General features: G+C 42.8%; 1 protein-coding gene across 1 annotated transcript; it reads left to right on the forward strand.

Moving 5' to 3' along the window:
• The first annotated feature begins 18455 nt into the window (after positions 1-18455).
• On the forward strand, positions 18456-20897 carry LOC124480190 (WAP four-disulfide core domain protein 2-like). Its single transcript, XM_047039291.1, has 3 exons — positions 18456-18618; positions 19131-19277; positions 20642-20897. The coding sequence occupies exons 1-3, from the start codon at positions 18456-18458 to the stop codon at positions 20782-20784; spliced, it is 453 nt and encodes a 150-aa protein (XP_046895247.1). The 3' UTR covers positions 20785-20897.
• Positions 20898-23695: the final 2798 nt, after the last annotated feature.

Raw genomic sequence — 23695 nt, forward strand, 5'->3', positions numbered from 1 at the left:
ACTGTTCCAATACTTTTGGAGGGCACTGTATATATATATATATATATATATATATATATATATATATATATATGAGAGCCTAGAGTGTATGTATATGTGTATATGAGAGCCTAGAGTGCTGACTGAAATGCTTAGAGTGAAGGAGCTTCGGAATCTCGTTGAAATATTTGTAGTTTGCCAGAATTGCCACAATTTTCACTCTTCATGCTTCGTTTTTGGATTAATAGATACGAAATGTTGTAGACAGTTGTCTGTGGAATCCAACAGACTTGCACATTTGATCAGAGCCCCACAAGAGCGAGACAAAGTCCAACTCTCTCCTCATAGAGACCAATGCAAATCTGGTGACAAATTTCTCAGAGAAAGCAGAAAGTTATATTTCTGACCGCACAGACATATAAAGAATATCTCCGCTTTCGGCAGAGTTTTGGGTCTCGGAAAATATAGAAATACAAATTTCTGTTATTCTCTCTGCCCAGCTCGTCACAGCTGCGCCATGGCAACCACACAGACACGCGCCCACTCAGTCACTTACACAAGTGATTGGTATTAGCTTATTAGTGGAGTCACAAGATGGAGCTAAAGTGGAACGGATTTGATTGTGAAGCAATGGAAAGATCGCTGGACTAGTAGACCAGTCATGCACTAATATTTTGATCGCAAATGTGGGGGGGTCCAAACAACTTTTTTTTAAGTGGGGGGGACCTGACCCCCCCCAAGTTACATTGCGGCGACGCCCAAGCAGCACCGTCTCAGCAAGCAGGGGTGCCTGCAGCTGCCTGAAGGGGGCGCCAATATGCCAATTCCCCAGTCTGCCTGTGCCTAAAACCGCCCCTGAGTCAGTGCATTCTTTTAGATTGATAATCCCGGAAAATTAACGCAGTTAATCCCAATTAGCGCTTGTAAAAGTGTTTAAGCAAAAACCCAAACCTACATGCACGCAGAATTCCATGTTAGCACGCTCATCTGAGCTTGCCAAATAGCCACTGCAGCACCGAAACAGCAGTCCAAGGGGGTTGTCCAGAAAGCAGGTTATAACCTATATGCAACATAACCAGTTCAGTTAACCCACCAGCTGATTCACAATGTTGCAATGTCAGGTGTCAGCTGGGGAGTTAACTTAGGCTAGGTAGGCTAAGAAAACATAAGAAAACTAAAGATAGTTTCTATATGATAGGCCTACCGATCGTCTTATTTTGACTATCGATGTCCCTTCCAAAGCTGGTATTAAACTTGAGTCCCTGACCTGTTATATAGAGGGTTAAACAAGGGGAATTATTATTGAATTTTGTGCAGCAAGCTTGAAAGAAAAAAAAGGGATATAAATTAGGGGCCTGTGCCCCAGTAGAGTGTTATGTCTAAAAACGCCTCTGGTGACTTCATTAGATTGTGAATGCGGGGCCTGCTGGAATCAGCAGAGAGGGAAATCACATACGTGTGTCTGCAAATCATAACCCTAGTGAACAGTGCCGCCACTCCACCTGGCACATCAAGCTCTGCCTGGGGCTTTGACTAGGCTATAAGTCAATTTTGGGGGGGAAATGTCCTCGAAAAGACAGCAGGAGTCAGGAGCAGAGAAAAGACAGAAGAAGAAACTGCGAGATGATGCCCACGCATCACTTGCAGCTAAGTCTATGTTTAATCATTCTTATTGAGCTTTTTCTAGCCACGAAACGCAGTTTCCTGGATACTTAATTGGCTTAGTATGGAAGTTAACATCTCACCATGAAAACCTTCCCAGAGAAGACCGTACTAAATCATGTAGTCCTCTTCAAGCCATTCCATCTCTGTCCACATGGGGGCGCACACGAGCTTATCAGTGTTCTGTTATTCTGATTCGAGCAATTTCTATATTACCCCAGTAGAGTTGGATTTATCTATGGTGAAATGCCTGCCAATTAATCCATATGGTTAGCCTATAGTCACTATCATTAACTGTAACTGATATAATTCAGTATGAATGATTGTTTCATTTTCTTCTACAGTATCTGAGCTTTTTAATTCAATCGATGAATGCATGTTTAAATGTTTGATGCAATGACTGACACATCATAAATATTTGCCTTTGGTTGGTTTGGAAGGGGTTCAATTACTTGTTACTCAAAGAACCAGTTGATGCATTTTTGTTGAAAACTATGCCCCTGAAAAATTGCATTGCATTTATGTAAACACTTATCTTCAAGATAAAGTATTATGACATTTCATACATTTTTACTAACTACCAACTACATCAAATGGTAACTTTGATGTCTTCACTTGTGTTTTCTGTGCAAGACACTATAAAGGGTTTTCACCGACGTGTCATCAGACCGAAAGTCGCCATCTTGGAGGCACTCCGCATCACAACAAAGCACTGGCACTGAAGTAGGTATACCCCGAACGTCGTCAAGGAAATTTTTGAATTATTGCCGTGTTTCAGGTTGTACAAATAGGACAGATCGTGAAAAACATTTGGTATATTATCGACTTCCAAAAGTTAGTAAAAACCAGGGAAAGGAATGCCAGAGATTGTCAGAGGAAAGGGGGCGCTTGGTTGGCATAGCTCAACCAAGATCTACGAGGGAAAAATCTGGACAACATACGGATTTGTTTGGCACATTTCTTGTCAGGTATTGTGAAATGTTTATTTCAGCGGCTCAAAACAAATTTTCTATTGTAATGATAATATTTTTAATAGTAAATAGTAAAAACAATTACTGCTTTTATTGTTTTTACTGTGCGCTTATTTTACTGTAAAGCTGACGTTGACATAATATAATTCATATCAAACTACTGCAAATGTATGGGTTCGGCGAGAAAACCAGGTAGTTAACAATATCGAGATATCCAACTGAAGGCAGAATCACCGGGTCGTCACGGATCTAAGTAACGTCACTGTGTCCAATCCCGACCGGTTATTAGCTAACATTCTGAGAAAATGCCACTTCAAATATTGATAAAAATGATTGTATCACGTTTTCAGCTGATTTACTGATTTCACGTTAAGCTTTAACTTCCTACCTTTCGAGCTAAATATTGTAAAAAAAAATAGAGTTAGCTTATCCTTTACTAGAGCCGGTAGAAAGACGCTGGCGCCGGTAAATTAGCCGTGCGCTACCCTTGTCCAAACCCGACTACACTTATACTTGTAGTAAACACTCGCTGCTGCTGTTTTTACGGGGATATTAACTTGATCCAGGGTCACCAAACTGACCATAATGCTGTCAATATATCCGGGGACAATAAGATATCACGCTTCAACATCTCAAAACTATGCGATAAAATCTCAATTTGACTGTTTACCACCACCTGCTGGATGTTTTGTTGAACTCTTCTCATGTCAGAGTAGAGAACGTCGCCCGAGCGTCGCCTGAGTGGTCTTTCGGCTTTCTCTCATCAATGTAACTTTCCTAAATTATTTAGATATGTAAACGTCCATATATGTTTATGAAATTTGACACGTAGATTGTTTGGTATGCTTAAAATAATATTACTTACACTTTGTTAGCGATTGCAAAAGAAAATGGTGGCAAAAAGACAGGAAACTGTTCGGTTTTTGACAATAGTAGTTTACAGCGGTCGGGATTGGACACAGTGACGCTAGGTTAGATGGAGCTAACTGGTAGGGATCTGCACCGCCAATAAATCCTAATTTCTCAAAATATCGACCCTTTTCTTGTGGCCCAAGTCCTTCCCTGTATGCCTTTGGATCTTGGACGCGTTTTGATGACCATTTCGGTCGTTTAGACATGGCTACAGTTGTAACCAAAGAGTATAGAATATACGTTCTTTGGTTGTACTCCGTTTAGTTGTTTACACCGAGTGCCTCCAATATGGCCGCGCATCGGAGTTACCACGTTTCACCCACGTGACGTGGATGAAAATCCTCTATTGCAGTAGTAAAACTCTGGTCTATATAATGCAGTAGCGGACTGGCCATCGGGAGAATCGGGAGAATTCCCGATGGGCCGAAGCACTTTTGGGCCGGTGGGCCGCTGGGAGGGCCGCCGGCCCTCCGACCCATAATGTTTTACTACTAATAAAAATGTTGGAAGAAGATTGAGCAACACGGTTTGCCGGCCCCTTTCCCCCAGGCCGGTTGGTCTATTCCAAATGATTGTCTATGCAGCCCTTAGTGCCGCTTAACAGTGACACTGACAGTTCGAAAGTATAGAGACAATATAAAGATGGAAAACCAGGTTAAGAAACGTAAACGTAATTACCTTCACTAGACAATGTTTTACCAATTGGACAAACGGCTATGTTTGTTTGTTTTACATCAAGCTCAAAAAACTACTTTTCGCTCAAATCAGCCAAAATAATTCGCTCGCGCGCTCGCATTAAGCGTGGAAGTCCTAAAGCATCACACCAGGCACAGAATGTGCATGCATTAGCAGGGCGCTCGCTGTGGTGGCGTATATGGGACCGGTTCTGGTAGGCTGGTCTGGAATCAAAGTCCAGGGCCTATTTTTACTCCCAGTCCGTCCCTGATATAATGAGTGGATTGTACCAAGAGGAAGGTGAATGTGTGAATATGTGAGGGATACCTGGGATATTTATTATTGTCTTTTCAATAAATATATAATAACAACACATATTTGTTGTTTGGTTTACACATGCCATTATCAAGATGTGTGCATATTATGTGTTGTGTGGGCAAGAATGACCTTGTATGTTAAATTATTTGTCCAGTATGAGAACTTTATCACAGTTTCCTAAGAGAAGGATCAGTTCAATTTCTATTGACTCAGCTGTGTGTGTCTGTGTGTGTAACCTTAAGATCATTGTGACCCTTCAGTTATTGTGACCCACCGTCGTGTTGCGTCAACTTTACCCAATACAAAAGCAAAGTGAAGCTTTTTCTTTTCAGCGTTGCGCTGTCTCAGAACGCCCCACAGTGCGAAGGTTAACAGAAAATGCTCCACTTTGTTTTTGTATTGGGTACAGTTGTCGCAAAACAACGATGGGTCATTGTGAACCTTTCGGTTATTGTGACCCAAAGGCAGCACAAGGGTTAAGCCAAGGACACCCAAGAAGGGTATTCCAGAGAACAGGTTATGTGACATAACCGACATTGGGTAAGTTACAGTTTTTAACAATCGCTATGACACTTTTTTCAATACCTTTATCAAGTTTGACTAAACTCTTGACACAGTTAGCACAACATCCGCCTGTGTTGGCTATACAATTCAGAGCTTGCCCAAGCCTTTGTGGGGCCTTAAGCAGAATTGATTTAGGGGCCCCCCTGTGACGCAAATATTATTGATTATTTCTTTATTTTTTTATTAATTAATTAATTAATATTACTTATTAATTAATTATTATTTGCTTGCTATTAATTACACACTATTAATCTAATGCACTAATTAGCAATGTTATTAGTTGCGTTGCTTACATCATAAAATTGATTTCACCCTTATACAGTTTATAATTTTAACAGAAGCAAACCAACAAGATTGGTCAGGTGATGATTTGAACTTTTAAGTATTAAAGTCTTACAGTGGTAAGTGGTGTACTTAATTTGGTGTAATGAAAAGTAGCTAAACAAACCAGACAATGCATCTATTGTACAAAAGTTAACCACTTTAATAGCTTATGGTTTTAACTAGCAATGTGCAAAAGTGCAAAACATTAAACTCCAAATAACTTAGATAAACAGTATTTTCGTATTACTTACAAAACTGATATTAAATTAAATACCTACAATATATACTGATCTGGGATTGTTGAAAACGGACCTGCTGTATCATCAACTGTAGCACTTGCACTTGGGGCAGGAGGCATTGGTTGTGACCCAGCTCCAAAATATTTTAACAGTGCTCCTAGGAAAGATTCATATGAGTACATAATAGACGGATCAGAATATTAATTTAACAACTTAAATTATTTTACACAGCAGCAAGCCATATGTACACTTGAAACCACAACTCCTAATCTAGAACTAGCAAATTGAGGCATAATGATATTAGAATATTATAACAATTACCCCAAAAGGGTAGGATCTAAGCAAGCTACTCTAGGCTAGCTTTGTTAGCGAGCTTAACTGTCAACTAGCCAGCTTATGTTAGCTCACAATGTAGCCTAGTTAGCAAACCTACCTTACAGCAAAGTTCAATGGCAATCGAAATATATTTTGAAATATATTTGGCTAGTATGCATTCGCCTAGGTGTAATTGTAATTAATCATGCAAACATACCTTGATCTTGCTGTTTTGTCTTTTCCCCTGATTTTCTGTGCACCAGAGAAATATGTCCTTTTTTGTGACATTGCTTTTTGCCGTGTCAGATTGCGATTGCCGACTGATCTTTTCTGTTCTCGAACAATTGACAACGTTGTTGCTGTATGGGTGCTGACAAAGGCAGGCCCCCAAGATAATTTATTAAACCAGTAGTAGTATGCTATTATCTTCCTTGCCAGCCAGTCAACATAATATTGAGTTTATTGCAAATTTGTATAGATACCATTGACATTATATAATTTTAAAATTAAGCTGTATCTTAATGTGCTCTTGGGGGCCCCCTGGTCGCGATGGGGGCCTCAAGCAGCCGCTTAGTTCTCTTATGCCTTGGGCCGGTGGTGGCACCGGCCCTGATATAATTAACACATTTCTTGTTGCTTTGACACAAAATGCATAGAGTAAACACTAATTTAAAATGCTTGAACTTCTTTTACACACAAGCTCAACCAAGACCAAAACAATCGATTTTTAGGGACTCATTTACCAATGCTTTCACACTATGTGTCAGAACAGATAACATCATGTCAAAACCTAACTTATTGGCTAAAGTCAAAGTGAACAGCTGTTCATATTGAGAAATGAAACACAGATATATCCCCTGTATTTTATTCTATTGCTACTAAGAAAAAGCTGGTTGAAGTTATGCAAACACTGTAAATCACAGCTTATTCCCAACTAGGAAACACTCAGATGTTGAGGCTCTTTCAATCACATGACCAAATGGTAAAGACAGTAAAGACAACCTCTGGACTGATCTTGTGTGGAAAAAGAACAATATAGAGCAACACGAAGACAGTAAGAATACAGTTATGCCTGCACAAGGAAGAGGAAGACAAGTACCAGGACAAGGGAGAGGAGTGGGACAAGGGAGAGGGAGAGGAAGACAAGTACCAGGACAAGGGAGAGGAAGAGGAAGATGATGAAGAACATTACGTCACCCTGCTGAAATATATTACTATATACTAACCCTAATGCACAAACCCTAATGCACAAAAAACCTGTTTCAACCCTATAACCTATTCTAACCTAAGTGGAGTACAGTGCAATAGTGCAAATTTGCAGATCAGTGACTATGTCAATGACCAAACAGGAGCCTGGTGGCGAGGTACAGTGAGGTACAGTAGTGCAATGTTACTGAAAGAGCAACCAGTAGCTGAAAGTGACAGTGTATAAGTGACTAGTGTGCAGTAAAAATGTCCATATCAGTGTCCATTGAGAAGCCTGATGACCCTTGGGTAGAAACTGTTGTCTAGTCTGCGTGTGCGCGACCGGATGCTGCGGTAACGCCTGCCAGAAGGCAACGGGGTAAAGAGACTGAAGGATGGGTGGGAACAGTCTCTTAGAATCCTGATGGCTTTCCTTAGGCAATGTGTGTGGTAGGTGTCCTGTAGGGCTGGGAGCTTCCTGCCGATGATGAACTCAGCAGAACGTACCACACTTTGTAGGGCCTTGCGGTCCCGGTCTGTGCAGCTCCCATACCACACTGTGAAACAACCAGTCAGAATGCTCTCTATAGTGCATCTGTAAAAGTTAGTGAGGATGACTGAGTCTATACCAAACTTCTTCAGTCTCCTCAGGAAGAAGAGGCGCTTACGGGCCGCTTTGACCACCTTGCCCGTGTGAACAGACCAGGTGAGGTCATTGCTGATGTTCACCCCGAGGAACTTGAAGCAGCTGACCTTCTCCACTTCCGATCAATTGATGAATAGGGGTGCATGCTCCTCCTCCCGCCGCCTCCTATAGTCCACAATCATCTCCTTGGGGACTATAGGAAAAGTGAACATCTCAGTTATTCCTTATATTATACTCTAAGTTGTATTATGGGAAATTTGATGCTAAGCTGTGACTGAGTAAAAACAATAGAAGTGTGAGACATTGGTTTTAGCAAAGGAGGATGGGGAAGTACCACTCAAAGGAATGCAGAGGCCTAGCCGTAAATTAGAACGTATATATATGTCCGAAAACTCCTGCAAACCAAGTCTGAAGCTGTCACCCAGGTCAGGCCTAGGTCTGTGTCTAGGGGTTTCCTATGTTTATAAAGCACAAGCATCCCATACCAACTAGAAGAAAGTCTAAGATGTGTGTGCACCCAACACGAGCCTGGACATGGTCAGATTTATGTAAGGATAGAGATGCCAACGTGACACAGCTTCTGTAATCAGAAACCCTAGTATAGGGGCCAATTGGGTGACAAAGCGTAGAAAAAGTCATCAACAGAAAGGTACCAATAATGTGAGGATGCATAATGTATCTGTGACCAACAGTGTTGTACCAATAGCAAAAAATGACACAAATAATAGGCAGAAAATACAGTATATAAGAGGATGTTGAGAACTTGCCAGTCTGCTCTTCGGAGCTCACTCACTTTTTTACCATGTGTTGGAATAAACCTTTGCATCAGACTCTGAGTTCCATTGCTTCAGAGAAAATTGGGAGAAAATTAATAACTTATTCAAAATTGTTCAAAAATCTTATCGACATTTTATTCAACCTGGAAAAAAAATTGGTACACTTATTTTTTCTTTGAATACATAGTTTATTTTTCAAGTTTTCGACCAAAACGTACATTTTCAATGTTTAACTGTAGTTTTTCGACTAAATATTTTTTTTTCGAATGAACAAAACATTTGGCCCTGATTTAGCTCCATAACAGTGTAGATTAAGGAATTTAATTGTGTTAGCTAAGCCTGATATCAAAATTAAACTTAATGACAAAATAACTGATTAGAGAATAATATGAACTAACCTTCTGAGTTATTCAGCATGTTTTGCAATAGAATATTGACTGTGTATTGCTATTAATTAAAAATTCTCAGTTATATATGCCAGTGGGGTATATTACAAAGAAAGTGACACTTGGAAATCTTTGAGTTAGCTCTGCAAACCCTGAAGGTTTGAGTTCATAGTATATTTACCTGTCAAACCAGGCCATTCAGAACTATGTGTAATATACTGGTTCATTTAAAATGAGTATGAGATTGTTGCCTGAATGTTTGATCAAACACATTTTTTCTCCCATTTTGAGGCCCTCAAGGGCCAAACACAGCAGGCATTCATATCTGCACATGTTAGCACTCTACACATCTAGGTACATTAAATGTTTGGATAGGAGGAGCTCCCCTTATACATTTCTCACATGAAGTAACTTCAAGATTGGTCAGTAGGCCGTTCTATTACATGTTTTGCGCTCTAACCTCAGACATAACCTGTTCCAGGTTAAGTTTGCAGCATGAAAAAATGAAAGCCAGGTTAAAAAGCCACTTTTGTGTCACCACATACCCTTGCTTTGAGCACAACATACTTCGCTAACCCACTAATCTCTCTTTGTAGTATACCCCACAACTTATAATATCCTGTGTTCAAAGTTGAAAAACATAACTGTGAAGAATAACTGTGGCTTTACATACATACACCATTATGAGCAACTGTCTATTTATACAACAATATCTGTAAGAATTGTAATGACTTAAGACCCAAATGATAAAATACAAATAAGCTAGCCCTAAGAAAGAGAGAGGTGCCCGGTACATTACAGTGAAATAATCTTTATGGAATTCACGGATTTCTTTAATTCAAGAACCGCATGGTTTTGCATATGTGGATGAATGAGTGCATTAAATCAGTTTAGGAGCAGCATCTAGATTATATGCATCAGAAAAACATTTATCTTTTAAATACCGGTGATTAAAGCAGTATGATATTGCATTATTGAATGAGGGGGCTGCAGTCATATTTACATATTATACATTATCGTCTCAGTTATTTCATTTTCAGCCAAATCTGCAAGCAATTGAATGTTGCTTTGTAGATCAGACTGGCCCTAACACTGTTTTGGCCGATTCAAGAATCCCAGAGTAAAAGTACCTCCAAAAAATTTTACCAGTCGAGGCGACTGATACCTATGGAGACCGTGGGGCTGTCATTGGTCAGATAACGACTCTTTCCCGCAGCCCCTAGCGCTCCGGCGGTGAATTGCAAAACCATACTGAAAACTGCAACACAGAACTTAGAAAGACTCACGATTCCATCAAAGTGCTTGCATGGTCAAAGAGTTGGATACACAGAGTACTATAATGGAACCCTAAGAGTGAGATATAAATCCAAATGGACACTTAATTGCTCCTTTAAGGCCTCCTGTGGAGAAGGGTTTGAGGGTGGAGGGGCATCTGTAAGGTCAGATATTTAAAGTGTTGCAAGATGCAATATTAAAGCTAAGAGTGACACTTTCTTTCCTGATATCTCAGTTATTACATTTTTGGCTGTGTTATTACAATTTCAACGTTTTTTTTCTAATGCAAGGCCAATAACGTAATAACCAAGTAATAAGTTATTTCATTATTGGCAAAACGTTATTAAGTTATTGGCTCAACAACTTTATTACATTATTGGCAATTTATTACGTTATTGTTACAAGTATTACATTTAAATTATTACGTTATTGGCCGTTATTCCATTATTGGCCGTTATTACATTATCGGTTGCTACAAGGTGCTCACATTGTTGCCAGATTGGAAATGGTATCATACCAAAGGCTCACAATCAACGTATTTGGAGATTATCGTGCTTCTGGCAACACTGAAAAGGTTGACCAATGACAGTTCATACGGTCAGAGCTTGGGCAAGAAGGGGGAACGTAAGGGAGATACCCTTCCAAAACTTGTAAGGCCGGGCGTAATCATTAGTTTGTGAAAGACCCAGAGAAACACAAATATCCAACGAGGCAAAATACCGGACGATTTTGGAATCCCTGCCGGACGCATTGTTTAGGTCTCAAAAAGAGGACATGTCCGGGTAAAAGAGGACGTCTGGTCACCCTAGCGTTAAGAGTTTAGAAAACTTGGTAGCCTATTGAAAAAACTGTCATAGCGATTGTAAAAAACTGTAACTCTCCAAATACTGACGCTCACATTTTTTGGAGTGGGCCTAGTGCATTATGCGCAGCGAGCATGTAAGAAAAAGGGATATGAGTAGGGGCCTGTGCCACAGTCGAGTTTTATGTCTAACAAAGCCTCTGAGTCGACCTGCTATGTGTGGCTGATTCTGAACGAACTCGACTTCGAGATGAACGTGTTCTAAGTAACGCATTTAAAATGTTGACACAATAGTAAATATTTGACCATTCATTTGTTGACATTTTAGCGGAAGCCCAGCTTCCCTTACCGTCTTAAATCAATCTGCACTGAATATTGTGACAAGCTGACTTCTTGCACCAAAGACAATCTGGAAACTGGCAGGCCATGATTACGGTTACTAAATATGACCTGAGGGGCGCGTGAACGGGAATGTAAATTGAGCGGCGCAGGGAACCAGCAAGAGCAGAGATGGCCCCGTGCGTGAGTGCGTGCACGCGCTCCCTCTTTATATTGGAATACGGAATACTTGTCCGAACAATTACAGTCTTGAGCCCGATGCGAAGACAGCATGGAGATGCATTCGTCCGCGATTTGGGGGTTTATTCTATTTTTAACGTTTGTAGATTTCAGTACTTGTACCGCAAAAAACAACATACCTATTAAAGGTGAGTTTTGCATAGGCTGTTGCTAATTAGTACACGTTTTATACACAAAAGAATGTTATTATCTTCATCATTGTTTACTTTGAGGTAAATCTAATTATTCATGTATTTTTTGTTGAATTGCTTACTTTTTTTGGTTGAATTTCTCTAGCGATCAACATCGTATAAATAGTATTTAATGCTTAAATGAGGACAAACAGACTTAGTTTCTTAGACCAGGTTCTTTTTGCAAACAATGTCTTTTTAATTGTCATTCTGTGATTGACATTTGTGATTCAGTTCGCCTAAGTTCACTTAATGGATCTCTCTCTCTCTCTCTCTCTCTCTCTCTCTCTCTCTCTCTCTCTCTCTCTCTCTCTCTCTCTCTCTCTCTCTCTCTTTCTCTCTCTCTCTCTCTCTAAGAAAAAAACCCAATACGCATGAACTTGATTGCTGCATTACTGTAAGCATGAAGTTATTTGGGGCTTTTGTGCAGAGGCCACATTCCTACGATAATTGACCATTAAAAAACTGCCATTGAATTAACATTTTTTAAACAATTATTGCTCTCAAAATCTTAGTGTAATTTTACGTTTTCTGAAAGTCTAGATGAAGCGTTTATGGGGTATTCCAGAAAGCAGGTTATGTGACATATCCGGGTAAGTTAACTCCCCAGCTGACACCCAGCGTTGTAGCAACATTTCCAGTAGGTTGCTGCAACATTATGTATCAGCTGGTGGGTTAACTTACCCGCTTATGTTGCATAACCTGCTTTCTGGAATACCCCCCTGAGCTCACAGTATGATGTACCTGATATGTTTGTTTCCAAAGAGAAGCCAGGAGTGTGTCCTTGCGGGCTATTGGGAGAACCTCCAGTAGGGAAGTGTGTGAAGTTCTGCTCCCGTGACAGCGACTGTCCCACCAACCTGAAATGCTGTTCTGACGGCCGTTGGCGTCAATGCATCGCCCCCTACACAGGTAAACATCAGGGGCTGAGGGGTTTAATGTTAAATTACACTGGGTAATTGCGCTTACCATGTAGGGTGAGGCCTTACAGCAGCTCCCCAGGTTTGAATCCGGCTCACGACATTTCTACATGTTTTCTCTCCTTTGATTCTCCCCTGAATCTCCTGTCAATCTCAACTGTTAAAAAAATCCCCCCAAAGAATCCTTAAGATAATTGACCATGAAAACACTGCCATTGAAGTAACATTTTAAACAATTATTGCTCTCAAAATCCTAGTGTAATCTTACAATTTCTGAAAGTCTAGATGAAGCCTTCATGGGGTATTCCAGAAAGCAGGTTATGTGACATACCCGGGTAAGTTAACTCCCCAACTGACACCCAGCGTTGTAGTAACATTTCCAGTAGGTTGCTGCAACATTATGTATCAGCTGGTGGGTTAACTTACCCGCTTATGTTGCATAACCTGCTTCCTGGAATATCCCCCCGAGCTCACAGTATGATGTACCTGATATGTTTGTTTCCAAAGAGAAGCCAGGAGTGTGTCCTTGCATTGGATGGGGACCACGGCATTGTGGGGAGTTATGCTCCCGTGACTGCGACTGTCCCGACAACCATAAATGCTGTTCTACCAGCTGTGGGCATCAATGCATCGCCCCCTACAAAGGTAAACGATAGTAGCTGAGGGGTTTAATGTAAAATTACACTGGGTAATTGTGCTTACCATGTAGGGTGAGGCCTTACAGCAGCTCCCCAGGTTTGAATCCGGCTCACAACATTTCTACATGTTTTCTCTCCTTTGATTCTCCCCTGAATCTCCTGTCAATCTCAACTGTTAAAAAAATCCCCCCAAAGAATCCTTAAGATAATTGACCATGAAAACACTGCCATTGAAGTAACATTTTAAACAATTATTGCTCTCAAAATCCTAGTATAATCTTACGTTTTCTGAAAGTCTAGATGAAGCGTTTATGGGGTATTCCAGAAAGCAGGTTATGTGACATATCCGGGTATGTTAACTCCCCAGCTGACACCCAGCGTTGTAACAACATTTCCACTAGGTTGCTGCAACATTGTGAATGAGCTGGTGGGTTAACTTACCCGCTTATGTTGCATAACCTGCTTCCTGGAATACCCCCCTGAGCTCACAGTAAGATGTACCTGATATGTTTGTTTCCAAAGAGAAGCCAGGAGTGTGCCCTTGCTTAAATTGGGGACCACGGCCAATTGGGTTGTGTAAGGATTCCTGCTCCCGTGACTGCGACTGTCCCGACAACCACAAATGCTGTTCTACCAGCTGTGGGCATCAATGCGTCGCCCCCTACACAGGTAAACATCAGGGGCTGAGGGGTTTAATGTAAAATTACACTGGGTAATTGTGCTTACCATGTAGGGTGAGGCCTTACAGCAGCTCCCCAGGTTTGAATCCGGCTCGCAACATTTCTACATGTCTTCCCCCCTTTGATTCTCCTGTGAATCTCCTGTCAATCTCAACTGTTAAGAAAATCCCCCCAAGGAATCCTTAATTGACCATGAAATAACTGCCACTGAAGTAACATTTGTTAAACAATTATTGCTCTCAAAATCTTAATGTAATCTTACGTTTTCTGAAAGTCTAAATGAAGCGTTCATGGGGTATTCCAGAAAGCAGGTTATGTGACATATCCGGGTAAGTTAACTCCCCAGCTGACACCCAGCGTTGTAGCAACATTTCCACTAGGTTGCTGCAACATTGTGAATCGACTGGTGGGTTAACTTACCCGCTTATGTTGCATAACCTGCTTTCTGGAATACCCCCCTGAGCTCACAGTATGATGTACCTGATATGTTTGTTTCCAAAGAGAAGCCAGGAGTGTGCCCTTGCTTAAATTGGGGACCACCCCCAATTGGGTTGTGTAAGGATTCCTGCTCCCGTGACTGCGACTGTCCCGACAACCACAAATGCTGTTCTACCAGCTGTGGGCATCAATGCATCGCCCCCTACACAGGTAAACATCAGGGGCTGAGGGGTTTAATGTAAAATTACACTGGGTAATTGTGCTTACCATGTAGGGTGAGGCCTTACAGCAGCTCCCCAGGTTTGAATCCGGCTCACAACATTTCTACATGTTTTCCCCCCTTTGATTCTCCCGTGAATCTCCTGTCAATCTCGACTGTTAAGAGAATCCCCCCAAGGAATCCTTAATTGACCATTAAAAAACTGCCACTTAAGTAACATTTTTTAAACAATTATTGCTCTCAAAATCCTAGTGTAATTTTACGTTTTCTGAGAGTTTAGATGAAGCTTTCATGGGGTATTCCAGAAAGCAGGTTATGTGACATACCCGGGTATGTTAACTCCCCAGCTGACACCCAGTGTTGTAGCAACATTGCCAGTAGGTTGCTGCAACATTGTGAATCAGCTGGTGGGTTAACATACCCGTTTATGTTGCATAACCTGCTTTCTGGAATACCCCCCTGAGCTCACAGTAAGATGTACCTGATATGTTTGTTTCCAAAAAGAAGCCAGGAGTGTGCCCTTGCATTGGATGGGGACCACGGCCATGTGGGGAGTTATGCTCCCGTGACTGCGACTGTCCCGACAACGATAAATGCTGTTCTACCAGCTGTGGGCATCAATGCATCGCTCCCTACACAGGTAAACATCAGAAGCTGAGGGGTTTAATGTTAAATTACACTGGGTAATTGCGCTTACCATGTAGGGAGAGGCCTTACAGCAGCTCCCCAGGTTTGAATCCGGCTCACAACATTTCTACATGTTTTCTCTCCTTTGATTCTCCCCTGAATCTCCTGTCAATCTCAACTGTTAAAAAAATCCCCCCAAAGAATCCTTAAGATAATTGACCATGAAAACACTGCCATTGAAGTAACATTTTTAAACAATTATTGCTCTCAAAATCCTAGTGTAATCTTACAATTTCTGAAAGTCTAGATGAAGCCTTCATGGGGTATTCCAGAAAGCAGGTTATGTGACATACCCGGGTATGTTAACTCCCCAGCTGACACCCAGTATTGTAGCAACATTTCCAGTAGGTTGCTGCAACATTATGTATCAGCTGGTGGGTTAACTTACCCGTTTCTGTTGCATAACCTGCTTTCTGGAATACCCCCCTGAGCTCACAGGAAGATGTACCTGATATGTTTGTTTCCAAAGAGAAGCCAGGAGTGTGCCCTTGCATAAAATGGGGACCACCCCCAATTGGGTTGTGTAAGGATTCCTGCTCCTGTGACAGCGACTGTCTCAACAACGATAAATGCTGTTCTAGCGGCTGTGGGCGTCAATGCATCGCCCCCTACAAAGGTAAACATCGGGGGCTGAGGGGTTTAATGTAAAATTACACTGGGTAATTGCGCTTACCATGTAGGGTGAGGCCTTACAGCAGCTCCCCAGGTTTGAATCCGGCTCACAACATTTCTACATGTTTTTTCTCCTTTGATTCTCCCGTGAATCTCCTGTCAATCTCAACTGTTAAGAAAATCCCCCCAAGGAATCCTTAATTGACCATTAAAAAACTGCCATTAAAGTAAAAATTTTTAAACCATTATTGCTCTCAAAATCTTAGTGTAATCTTACGTTTTCTGAAAGTCTAGATGAAGCGTTCATGGGGTATTCCAGAAAGCAGGTTATGTGACATATCCGGGTAAGTTAACTCCCCAGCTGACACCCAGCGTTGTAGCAACATTGCCAGTAGGTTGCTGCAACATTGTGAATCAGCTGGTGGGTTAACTTACCCGTTTATGTTGCATAACCTGCTTTCTGGAATACCCCCCTGAGCTCACAGTATGATGTACCTGATATGTTTGTTTCCAAAGAGAAGCCAGGAGTGTGTCCTTGCATTGGATGGGGACCACGGCCATGTGGGGAGTTATGCTCCCGTGACTGCGACTGTCCCGACAACCACAAATGCTGTTCTACCAGCTGTGGGCATCAATGCGTCGCCCCCTACACAGGTAAACATCAGAAGCTGAGGGGTTTAATGTAAAATTACACTGGGTAATTGCGCTTACCATGTAGGGTGAAGCCTTACAGCAGCTCCCCAGGTTTGAATCCGGCTCACAACATTTCTACATGTCTTCCCCCCTTTGATTCTCCCCTGAATCTCCTGTCAATCTCAACTGTTAAAAAATCCCCCCAAAGAATCCTAAAGATAATTGACCATGAAAACACTGCCATTGAAGTAACATTTTTAAACAATTATTGCTCTCAAAATCCTAGTGTAATCTTACGTTTTCTGAAAATCTAGATGAAACCTTCATGACCTGGGGGGTATTCCAGACCAGAAAGCAGGTTATGTGACATACCCGGGTAAGTTAACTCCCCAGCTGACACCCAGCATTGTAGCAACATTTCCACTAGGTTGCTGCAACATTGTGAATCAACTGGTGGGTTAACTTACCCACTTATGTTGCATAACCTGCTTTCTGGAATACCCCCCTGAGCTCACAGTATGATGTACCTGATACGTTTGTTTCCAAAGGGAAGCTAGGAGTGTGCCCTTGCATGAAATGGGGACCACGGCCAATTGGGTTGTGTAAGGATTCCTGCTCCCGTGACTGCGACTGTCCCAACAACGATAAATGCTGTTCTACCAGCTGTGGGCGTCAATGCATCGCCCCCTACACAGGTAAACATCAGGAGCTGAGGGGTTTAATGTTAAATTACACTGGGTAATTGCGCTTACCATGTAGGGTGAGGCCTTACAGCAGTTCCCTAGGTTTGAATCCGGCTCACAACATTTCTACATGTTTTTTCTCCTTTGATTGTCCCGTGAATCTCCTGTCAATCTCAACTGTTAAGAAAATCCCCCCAAGGAATCCTTAATTGACCATTAAAAAACTGCCATTGAAGTAACATTTTTTAAACAATTATTGCTCTCAAAATCCTAGTATAATCTTACGTTTTCTGAAAGTCTAGATGAAGCGTTTATGGGGTATTCCAGAAAGCAGGTTATGTGACATATCCGGGTATGTTAACTCCCCAGCTGACACCCAGCGTTGTAACAACATTTCCACTAGGTTGCTGCAACATTGTGAATGAGCTGGTGGGTTAACTTACCCGCTTATGTTGCATAACCTGCTTCCTGGAATACCCCCCTGAGCTCACAGTAAGATGTACCTGATATGTTTGTTTCCAAAGAGAAGCCAGGAGTGTGCCCTTGCATAAAATGGGGACCACGGCCAATTGGGTTGTGTAAGGATTCCTGCTCCCGTGACTGCGACTGTCCCAACAACGATAAATGCTGTTCTAGCAGCTGTGGGCATCAATGCATCGCCCCCTACAAAGGTAAACATCAGGGGCTGAGGGGTTTAATGTAAAATTACACTGGGTAATTGCGCTTACCATGTAGGGTGAGGCCTTACAGCAGCTCCCCAGGTTTGAATCCGGCTCACAACATTTCTACATGTTTTCCCCCCTTTGATTCTCCCGCGAATCTCCTGTCAATCTCAACTGTTAAGAAAATCCCCCCAAGGAATCCTTAATGACCATAAAAAAACTGCCACTGAAGTAACATTTTGTAAACAATTATTGCTCTCAAAATCTTAGTGTAATCTTACGTTTTCTGAAAGTCTAGATGAAGCGTTCATGGGGTATTCCAGAAAGCAGGTTATGTGACATATCCGGGTAAGTTAACTCCCCAGCTGACACCCAGCGTTGTAGCAACATTTCTACTAGGTTGCTGCAACATTGTGAATCAGCTGGTGGGTTAACTTACCCGCTTATGTTGCATAACCTGCTTCCTGGAATACCCCCCTGAGGTCACAGTATGATGTACCTGATATGTTTGTTTCCAAAGAGAAGCCAGGAGTGTGCCCTTGCATAAAATGGGGAACACAGCCAATTGGGTTGTGTAAGGATTCCTGCTCCCGTGACTGCGACTGTCCCAACAACGATAAATGCTGTTCTAGCGGCTGTGGGCATCAATGCATCGCCCCTTACAAAGGTAAACATCAGGGGTTGAGGGGTTTAATGTAAAATTACACTGGGTAATTGTGCTTACCATGTAGGGTGAGGCCTTACAGCAGCTCCCCAGGTTTGAATCCGGCTCACAACATTTCTACATGTTTTCCCCCCTTTGATTCTCCTGTGAATCTCCTGTCAATCTCAACTGTTAAGAAAATCCCCCCAAGGAACCCTTAATAGACCATTAAAAAACTGCCATTGAAGTAACAATTTTTTAACAATTATTGCTCTCAAAATCTTAGTGTAATCTTACGTTTTCTGACAGTCTAGATTAAGCTTTCATGGGGTATTCCAGAAATTAGGTTATGTGACATATCCGGGTATGTTAACTCCCCAGCTGACACCCAGTTTTGTAGCAACATTTCCAGTAGGTTGCTGCAACATTGTGAATCAGCTGGTGGGTTAACATACCCATTTATGTTGCATAACCTGCTTCCTGGAATACCCCCCTGAGCTCACAGTATGATGTACCTGATATGTTTGTTTCCAAAGAAAAGCCAGGAGTGTGTCCTTGCGGGCGATGGGGAGAACGGCCAGCAGGGATGTGTGTGAAGTTCTGCTCCTGTGACAGCGACTGTCCCACCAACCTGAAATGCTGTTCTAACGGCTGTGGGCATCAATGCATCGCCCCCTACAAAGGTAAACATCAGGAGCTGAGGGGTTTAATGTAAAATTACACTGGGTAATTGCGCTTACCATGTAGGGTGAGCCTTACAGCAGCTCCCCAGGTTTGAATCCGGCTCGCAACAGTTCTACATGTTTTCTCTCCTTTGATTCTCCTGTCAATCTCAACTGTTAAGAAAAGCCCCCCAAAGAATCCTTAAGATAATTGACCATGAAAAAACTGCCATTGAATTCAACATTTTTTAACAATTATTGCTCTCAAAATCCTAGTGTAATCTTACGTTTTCTGAGAGTCTAGATCAGGGGTGTCAAACTCATTTCGCATCGTGGGCCACATACGGCCTAGGGAGATGTCAAGTGGGCCGGACCATTAAAATTATACCATACTCTGCTATAAATAACCAAAATATCATGTCTTTCTTCTGTGTTATCTAGTTTAATTGATATAAAGACCATATCGTATAAAGTCCGTCCAACCGCTTTAACAAGTAATGATCTCTTCGGTGGTGTAGTTGGTTAAAGCGTTGTACGGTTACATATTGTTAATACGAATCTGGGATCCCAAGTTCGCGCCCCAGTCCAGTGAATCTCGTACGATATTCTTTAACTTTTACTGTGAGAAAATGACATAATTCTAAAGGCCTACGGATGTATCACAACATTTTAATGTGTGAGCACTAATATCAGATCAAAATGAACACATGTAGCCTTAATTAAATATTGAATAACGTAGGGTAGTCTACCGTCGGAGACAACCACTACGCCTCATTCAGCCAGTTTAAACGGCTGCTAGATGACGCTGTTCATTTTCAAAGCGCCGATAGTTCGGCTCTTTGGGCCGGCACAATCCGGAAGAAACCACCAAAGCTTCACAAGGCATCGTTCGCCCATCCCTAGTAGAGACCAAGGTATTAATTGATACCGTCTGCTGTTTTCAGTCTGTCTCAGTGATGCGGCTTGTCTTCTACTCTGATGGAAAGAGTGCGCCCCTTAGCGGAAAATCCATGAATTACAGCGATTTAAAAATATTAATTCCATGTCTTTTATGCATTTTTTCCACTTTCAAATTATCCTGCGGGCCTGATCGAACCTCCTTGGGGGCCGGTTCCGGCCCGCGGGCCGTATGTTTGACACCCCTGGTCTAGATGAAGCGTTCATGACCTGGGGGGTATTCCAGATCAAAAAGCAGGTTATGTGACATACCCGGGTAAGTTAACTCCCCAGCTGACACCTAGCGTTGTAGCAACATTTCCAGTAGGTTGCTGCAACATTGTGAAACAGCTGTTGGGTTAATTTACCTGCTTATGTTGCATAACCTGCTTTCTGGAATACCCCTCTGAGCTCACAGTATGATGTACCTGATATGTGTGTTTCCAAAGGGAAGCCAGGAGTGTGTCCTCGCAGGATGTTCGGAGCAGGGATGTGCTTGGAGTTGTGCTACAGTGACTGTGACTGTCCCAACAACGAGAGATGCTGTTCTAACGGCTGTGGGCACCATTGCATCTGCCCTGTCATGAACTGAGGAGTTTTGTCCTGGACGGCCAGTGTCCAGGAGAGCAGAAGTGCTGCCGGACAACCTGTGGCCACTCCTGCAGCGAGCCATGCTGATTGGTTAGGATGTCAAACATTCTGAGGTTGAGGTTTTTATAGTACTGTAAGTCGTTGGTTCATCTGAATGCAAAGGAGTGCCTGATTTAATACTGCCTATGTACTGTTCTAACCAAAATAAAACTTTCAACGTAAAACTTTCATTCCTCTTCTTGTTCCTGAGTCCGCTGCCAGAGACCCTGTCTGGTGTGCTTCCAGAGATGCACCTTATATGGTCCGGCGTTGCAGCAAAAACGCAAACTCTGTCTGTCTGCCTCTGGTTGAGACAGGGCTGCAATGTCCCACTGCTCTCACTCCTAACCTCACCCCAGCCTCACCTCCACTTCCAGCCTCACCCCAATCTCCACTCTCAGCCTCACCCCCATCCTCACTCCCACCCCCCCCCTCCTACTCCCAGCTCCATGCAAAGCTGTTATGTTTAGGCCAGCAGTTGTTCCCACATCCTATCATAAACGGACAGTTAAGCTAGCTGCTAGTCCCGACGTGGCCTGCGTTCATGTGGAATGCAGAGGGATCTTTTTGTTGTTGTTGGAGGGATCTTTTTTTTTTTTATATATGTAGAAATATACCAACTTTCGGAAGTCTTGGCATGTCTGACATCAAAGGTCAATTTTCTTAAACAAGGCCTAGGGCTTCATGAACTACTACTACTACTAATCCTCTTATTCCCTAATGGGAAATAAGGCTTCGACGATCTGCCTTCATCTGGACCTGTCTTGTGCCGCATGCTGTGCCTCGCTCCAGGTTAGGTTCATCTCCTTCAGCTCCGCTGTCACCGTTCGCCCCCAGGTGTTCTTAGGCCGGCCTTGCTTCCTTTTCCCAGGTGGAGTCCATCGTAGGGCGATCTTGGGGATGCGGTCCTGGTCCATCCTGAGAATGTGTCCGAGCCATTTGAGTCGGCGGCGTTTGATCTCTAGCACCACACTGTTGCACTTAGTCTTCTTGTATAGATGTGCATTGGTTATTTTCTCAGGCCAGAAGATTCGACAAAGTTTCCTGAGGCATCCATTATGGAAGGCTTCGACTTTTTTCATGTCGTAAGATGCTACTCGCCAGCATTCCGAGCCGTACAACAACACAGATTTTACGTTACTGTTGTAGAGTCGGACCTTTGTTCTTAAGCTGTATTGCTTAGATTCCAGATGGAGTGTAGCCTAGCAAAAGCACCCTGTGCCTTTCCGAGTCTTGCTCTAATATCTTTTTGTGCAGACTTGTCTTTGCTGACGAGGCTTCCCAAGTATGTAAATTCCTCAGCATAGTCAAGAGCGTGCCCGTTCACTGTGATTGGTGCATCTGGGGTGGCATTGATGCACATCACTTGGGTTTTGGGTGCATTTATGTTCAGCCCTACCTGTTGGGCAAATTTGTTCAGTCTTTCAGTTTTCTCCTGCAGGTGAATGTGCTTTGGTGCAAGGACAGCAAGATCATCGGCAAAATCTAGGTCTTCAAGTTTGGAGAACAAATCCCACTGGATACCCCTGGGTCTGTCAAGTGTATTCCGCATGACCCAGTCTATGGCAATCAGGAAGAGAATGGGGGAAATAGTACACCCTTGCCGCACACCAGACTCCACAGTGAACCATGTGGATGGCTCACCACTAACAATGACGCTGCATTCAAAGTGACGATAGAACAGCCCTATGAGAGTGACCAGTTTTGGGGGGACTCCATAGGCCCTAACAATCTTCCATAGGGTGTCACGATGTAGGCTGTCAAAGGTTTTGCGAAAGTCGATGAAATTGATGTGCAGTGGGGTGTTCCATTCTACGCACTGCTCAATAATGTTCCTCAGAGCAAAGATCTGGTCTATGCAGCCCCTTCCTCTCCTGAACCCTGCCTGTTCTTGCCGTAGCGTCCGGTCAATAGCGGCGTCAATTCTGTCCAGTAGAATCCTGCAGAAGGCCTTAGATGGTACTGACAGCAGGGTGATGCCCCTCCAGTTGTCACAATTTTGGAGGTTTCCTTTCTTGGGGAGTTTGACAATCAGGCCCTTGTCCCAGTCTTGGGGTATTACTTCCCTCTCCCAGATGTCTTTAAAGAGATCAGTAAGCACCCTGACCGAGGTGTTAAGGTCAGCTTTCAGCATCTCTGCATGGACAGAGTCTATGCCGGCGGCTATCCCATTCTTCAAGGCTTTGATGGCGAGTTTGACCTCTTCCTTACTTGGGGGGCTGGTTTTGATGTCAAGGACAGTTTCTGCTGGTGGAGGGTTGGCAAGGTCGTCTGGCTCTGGGCAGTTGAGTACCTTACGGAAATGCTCAACCCATCTCGCAATCTGGTCACTCTCAGTGGTGAGGATGTTGCCTTGCTTGTCTTTGACAGGGGCCGGCTGGCTGGTGTACTTGCCTGTGAGTTGCTTTGTGATCTTATAAATTGTACTCAACTCGCCCTGCGCAGCTGCACGTTCAGCTTTCTCTGCCAAGTCCTCGACAAAGGCCCTCTTGTCACTCCTCGCACTCTTCTTTACCTCTCTATCCTTTTCCTTGCAGGCTTTGTGGACCTGCTCATGGAGCCTGGGCGATTTGGTGCTAAGCATCTTGGCTTTCAGCTTTTTCCTTTCTTCTATTCTTTCCCAGGTGCCAGGTGTTAACTATTCTTTATAACCCCTCTTTCTATAGCCCAATACTTTGGTGGCTGCCCCTACGAAGGACTATTTGATGTTCTCCCACTTGTCTTGGGTATCCAAGTCTTTGTCCGCAGGGTTGGCCAGAGCGCTGAAGCGGTTCCTTAGTTCCAGGCAGAACTCTTTGTTGGTTTTAGGGTATCTTAGTTTGGCTACATCAAGATGTTTCCTATGTTGACTCAGTTTTTCCACTTTCCTTAGT

This window comes from Hypomesus transpacificus, chromosome 18, assembly GCF_021917145.1.
Source record: "Hypomesus transpacificus isolate Combined female chromosome 18, fHypTra1, whole genome shotgun sequence".
Classification (NCBI taxonomy): Eukaryota; Metazoa; Chordata; class Actinopteri; order Osmeriformes; family Osmeridae; genus Hypomesus; species Hypomesus transpacificus.

Excerpts from the sequence above, each read along its gene's own strand:
- LOC124480190 (XM_047039291.1), top strand. The coding sequence starts at position 18,456 with ATGTTTGTTTCCAAAGAGAAGCCAGGAGTGTGCCCTTGCATAAAATGG. Across the intron at positions 18,619-19,130 it reads ATGCATCGCCCCTTACAAAG|AAAAGCCAGGAGTGTGTCCT; the intron begins GTAAACATCAGG and ends TTGTTTCCAAAG. Across the intron at positions 19,278-20,641 it reads ATGCATCGCCCCCTACAAAG|GGAAGCCAGGAGTGTGTCCT; the intron begins GTAAACATCAGG and ends GTGTTTCCAAAG.